At 39.7% G+C, this 4,719-nt stretch overlaps 1 protein-coding gene across 1 annotated transcript in view; it reads left to right on the top strand.

The window, feature by feature from the left end:
* The window catches only part of LOC103738965 (olfactory receptor 14A2-like), a 4,857-nt gene extending 945 nt beyond the window's left edge, over positions 1–3,912 (top strand). Inside the window, exon 2 of the mRNA XM_008839173.1 lies at positions 3,809–3,912. Within this exon, the coding sequence (XP_008837395.1) occupies positions 3,809–3,912 (104 nt within the window). The remainder of the gene's footprint in view (positions 1–3,808) is intronic.
* The last annotated feature ends 807 nt before the right edge of the window (positions 3,913–4,719 follow it).

The raw sequence follows: 4,719 nt of genomic DNA, 5'->3' as shown, positions 1-4,719 counted from the left end.
CTAAAATAGTTTTAGAATTTTTATCTTTAAAAATATGATAACAGAGTCCCACAATATAAAGCACTCACTAGTTTAGCTGATACTTGATTTTGTCAAGTTCCCATTTAGAGTCACAATTGTTCTTTGTTTTCTTCTTTTACAAAGCCTTCCAAATTCAGAGCTATAAATGTCTAAAATGATTGTGTTTTTCAGTTTACATTGTTATTAATTTTGAGTGCATGTGTGTGTTTCTGTTTATTTATGTAGTGGATAGAAATCACGCGAGAGCATTAATGTGGTAGTGAAAGGACAGCATTCAGGAGTCAGTTCTCTTCTTCTACCCTGTGATACCCAGGGGTTTAATTCATGTCCTTAGTTTGATAACATGCACTGTTACATGCAGAGCCATCTCTATAACCCTGAACTGATATTTTTATAGTAAGATATCGTGTTTAGTCATTTGCTAAACCAATTCCTCTTTCATTCAGTGAATCAAACAAAAGAGTTAAAATAGTTAAATGGTACCACAGCACTGAAAGCATGGAAGCTATCGAGATAGATTCACACCGATTTTCCATGAAATTCTGACTAGTTTTGCAGCAGAACAATTACTGGGAAAGCAAAAAAGTGATCCCAGAGCATTCTGAAGATTGACCCCAGTCCATAAAGCAGAATCAGAACAGATTTACATAGTGCTCCTAGAAGAACAACAAGGCATTCTATAGTTGTATGACCTACCTGCCTGGACCAAATGTCTATAATCCAGGATAGATTTACCTCTAACTGTGTGAAGGTGAATGCTTTCCATTTGAGCTGTACAAAAACTATGGAATCTATTATAATTATAGCAGAAATCACTTGGCCATCACTGATTTCTTTTGGTTAGTTCACTAGTGTCTTCAACACGGATATATTTCCTTAGCATGTCTTAACTTCTAGAGACTCTGTTTTATCAAAATAAGAGTTTGAGATTTATTTAATTAGTTAGAAAAAATCCAAAGTTTTCTATGATTTTCTATTATGCTATGCTCACTTTCAGTGATGTTAACCAAAATGTTTTTATTTAATTATTTTTTAATTTTATGTGTATGAGTGCATTGCCTCCCTGCACATAGATAACCTGTGTTATGCAATGCCCACAAAGGTCAGTGGAGGACGTCGGATCCCCTGGAACTAGAGTCATGGACTATTATTAGCTACCATGTGGGTGCTGGGATTTGAATCTGGACTATTTATAAGAGCAGGCAATGTTCTTAACTGCTGAGCCATCTCTCCAGCCCTAGAAATGTTTTATAATCAGTCTGACAAAAGGTTACTAAGAAAGGAGGCATGCATGGATTCAGTGACTGTCTAGTTTTGTCATTATCCTAGCCCATCTTTGTCTAGTACACAATGAGACAAATTATGGTCCTTCTCAATCAGTCAATATGAAAAAGATGGATATATGCTCTGGGGTCATGAAAGTCTACTACAAACCATCTGAGCAATATGGACTTCCCCAAAGCCTCCACCAAATTCCCAATACAACAACTTACACTGGTGACACTTGATCACTTAGTACAAATTTTTTGAAAAATAAATCACACAATGCTGAACTCCTGATTTCTTTCACTATTTGTACATAACTTTAGCTCATTCAACCTCAGTACAGACTCAGTATCTGATTTACAACAAAATAGGATACATACAATCTCTATCATCCTGGAGATACCCCTTAATAACATCTGCTACCAAATGAAAGGAGCAAGCCCTCCTTTGCCAGCATGGTCCTCACATGCAAAGTTGCTGGCAATGCTGTTGGTTTTTATATCTCATATGATTTCAGCTTTTAAAAATAAACTTTCATTTACTCACCTTTATGTCTGTCTATAAATTTCCTCATTGGTAAAACCAAGAATTGGGGAAAGAATACGGTCTGAGTTCCCTGGCCTACCTCCTTTAGAACATCTTGGTGAATTAGCCAAGAAATTTAACTAAAATCTCTCTGCTGCTAGAGGTCTGATGAGAGCCATATTTGAAACTATATGATCACAGTCTATGTCCCTGTTCAACAAACTTTCCACTTGTTTCAATCCTTTTCTCTGGCCCTATATGAAACTTACTTGCTGCATTATAGTCCCTTTTCTCTAAAGTCAGACCCAAATAGCTCCTTACTGCCTGCACAAGTCAGGCATGGAAGAAACCACCATTTATCCTGCATAACACCTGCTGAGACAAGAGAATGGGATGGAGCAGGAGGTTCTAGATGTGTGAAGAACAGTATACGAATGAAAGCAGTGACAGAAATATTGTAAATTCCCCTGTCCATGGCATATATGTAACAAAGTATAGCATACATAGAAAAGTGTGTGGTATGTAAATGACATGTGGTGATTTGAATGAGACTGTCCCCCACAAGCTCCAAGCATTTGGACATTTTGTCCCCAGTCAGTGGCACTGTTTTGGGAAGTCTTAGAAAGTGTGGTATTACTGGAAGAAACATGTCACTGGGGGCAGACTTACAGAGTTCTTATGCTTTGCTGGACTTCCAGTTACCTCTGTTTTCTGTACCTGCTGGAAACTGAATGTTGCTCCAGTCGCCTCCTGCCACTATGCTGCCCCACCATTATGGATTGTAATCCCTCTGGAACCATAAATTATATAAACTCTTCCTTCTATATGCTGCTTGGGTCAGTGTTTCTTTTGTCACAGCAACAGAAAAGCAATACAACATACAATGCAGTCACAAGATTCCAGGCATAAGGCCATTGACCCTGTGACTTTTATCCAGCTTTGACCCATTTCCAACGTTATTAGCCCCACTTACAATTTATTCTTATGTGTATGAATTTTATGTAAATTGCACCCATGTTGTGCAATGCCCATGAATTACAGAGGAGGGAATGCAACCTGGAACTTGAATTATGGGCAGTTTTTAGCTTCCATGTGTGTGCTGGGATTTGAATCTGGGTCTTCTGCAAGAGCAATTAGTACTTTTAATGCTGGGCCATGTCTTCAGCCCCTTGCCCACTTCCAATACCCTAAGTGCTTTTCTCTCTTTAAAAGGTATCCATGTGTCCTTTTCAATGCTTTCTTCCAAGAAAAAAGTTCCTGGAAATCCAAGCAGGTTCTTACCACATCCTGATTTATGGCTATAAGAGTTTGGCTAGCCACCATCCAGGTGGTATAATTAATGGCTTTAACCTCTTAAAAACTTTCTGCTCCATTTTTCTTCCTTTCTTTGCCTACCATTTCACTTTACTTGTAGAGCTTCTTAAGCGAACTCTAAGGAAATGACAAACAGTAGGCTGGGGGGCATCAGATGCAATCCATTTACTTCCCCTTTTTATACCTGACTGTGGGGTCATCAGGGATTGAAAGTACATGCTGACTTTCTCCTTGCCCTGCTGGATGTCAGGGCCACAACGCACATGTGCCCACTTCATCTGGGCATCACTGGGGTTTTTCCTGAGGACACATGACCGTGGTGCAAGCTGCTATTTCAAGTTCTCCAAAAATACCTGGACTAGAGGTTGAAGAAACGGCTCAGTAGTTAAGAGCACAGACTGTTCTTTCAGAGGTCCTAGGTTCGATTCCCCACAACCACATGGTAGCTAACAACCATCTATAAATCCAGTTCCAGGGGAATTTGATACCCCTCTCTGACCACCACAGACATTTCATGACACAGATGCACTTACATTCACGCAAGCAATACACTCATACACAAAAAATAAAATATAATACATTTAAAAATTAGACTTATGCATGTACAAAGTCTCATCCCTCCACCCCAACATACCACAGAAGCATGTTGTAAGACTCCATAATATCTGTGTACTCCTTATAGGCCAAGCAGACAGCAGCAGTACTACTAAATGGTGGTTACAGCCACCAAAGATGCCAATTAAAGATGATGGTGGTCATGTGGGCAGCCGAGATGACGCTGAATGAGTATGGGCGGCCATCATAGTACTTACAAAGCAGTTAAGACCCACTTGGTAGCCCTGTACCTATAAAACTTTCAAACATTATGGTTACCCCAAACTTTCCCACTCTGTTGGTACTTTGTTTTCCCATATCTACTGTCTTATTCCTTTCTCTCTCCCTTTCTTCTTCTGCTAGACCTGCTGGGATGGTGGTTCAGGTACTGGACAGTAACAGGAGCAGTGGTGAAACATTCCTGCCCTTCTTCATACCTTAGGAATCGCCAAGAAATGTGCCCTTGTTCTAAGGCTCAGGTTAGTGTCTGAAGGAGGAGATGCCAGTGTGATGCAAAAGCTGACTCTACTGCCTGAGAGTCCCAGTGCCTAGCACCTCCATATATGGATTACAGATTGGGTCCCCAAGGCTCATTTTCATCCTTCTGGTCCAAAACATGATAAGGATGAAATTTCAAACCTGAAATCTCATCTCAGTGCACCCAGAGACTAACGACCAAGACACAAGCAGCTAAGTCACAAGTCAGCTACAACATCCAGCATTATCTACAGGCTAAACTGTTCTAGCACTTGGTAGCACAGGGCACTATTCAAGTGAGGGAAACAAGTTTTGACCCATCTCAGCACACTTAGTTAACTTTCCTTTGTACCTCCTGACCTCTGTCCTGTATTACTATGTTTTGTTTATTTCTGCTTCTTCATGTTCTAATTATAAGCATCCTGGAAGAATTGAAGACATGCTAAAGACACTTGTGTTATTCTCTATGTATATCAGACAATGAAAACTAAAAACTAAGAATTTCCCCAGAAATCTTTTATT

Source organism: Nannospalax galili, unplaced genomic scaffold (genome assembly GCF_000622305.1).
Source record: "Nannospalax galili isolate Female #2095 unplaced genomic scaffold, S.galili_v1.0 scaffold659, whole genome shotgun sequence".
Lineage (NCBI taxonomy): Eukaryota > Metazoa > Chordata > Mammalia > Rodentia > Spalacidae > Nannospalax > Nannospalax galili.
Note: the sequence above shows the minus strand (reverse complement) of the source record. Positions and strands in the feature narration are given on the sequence as shown.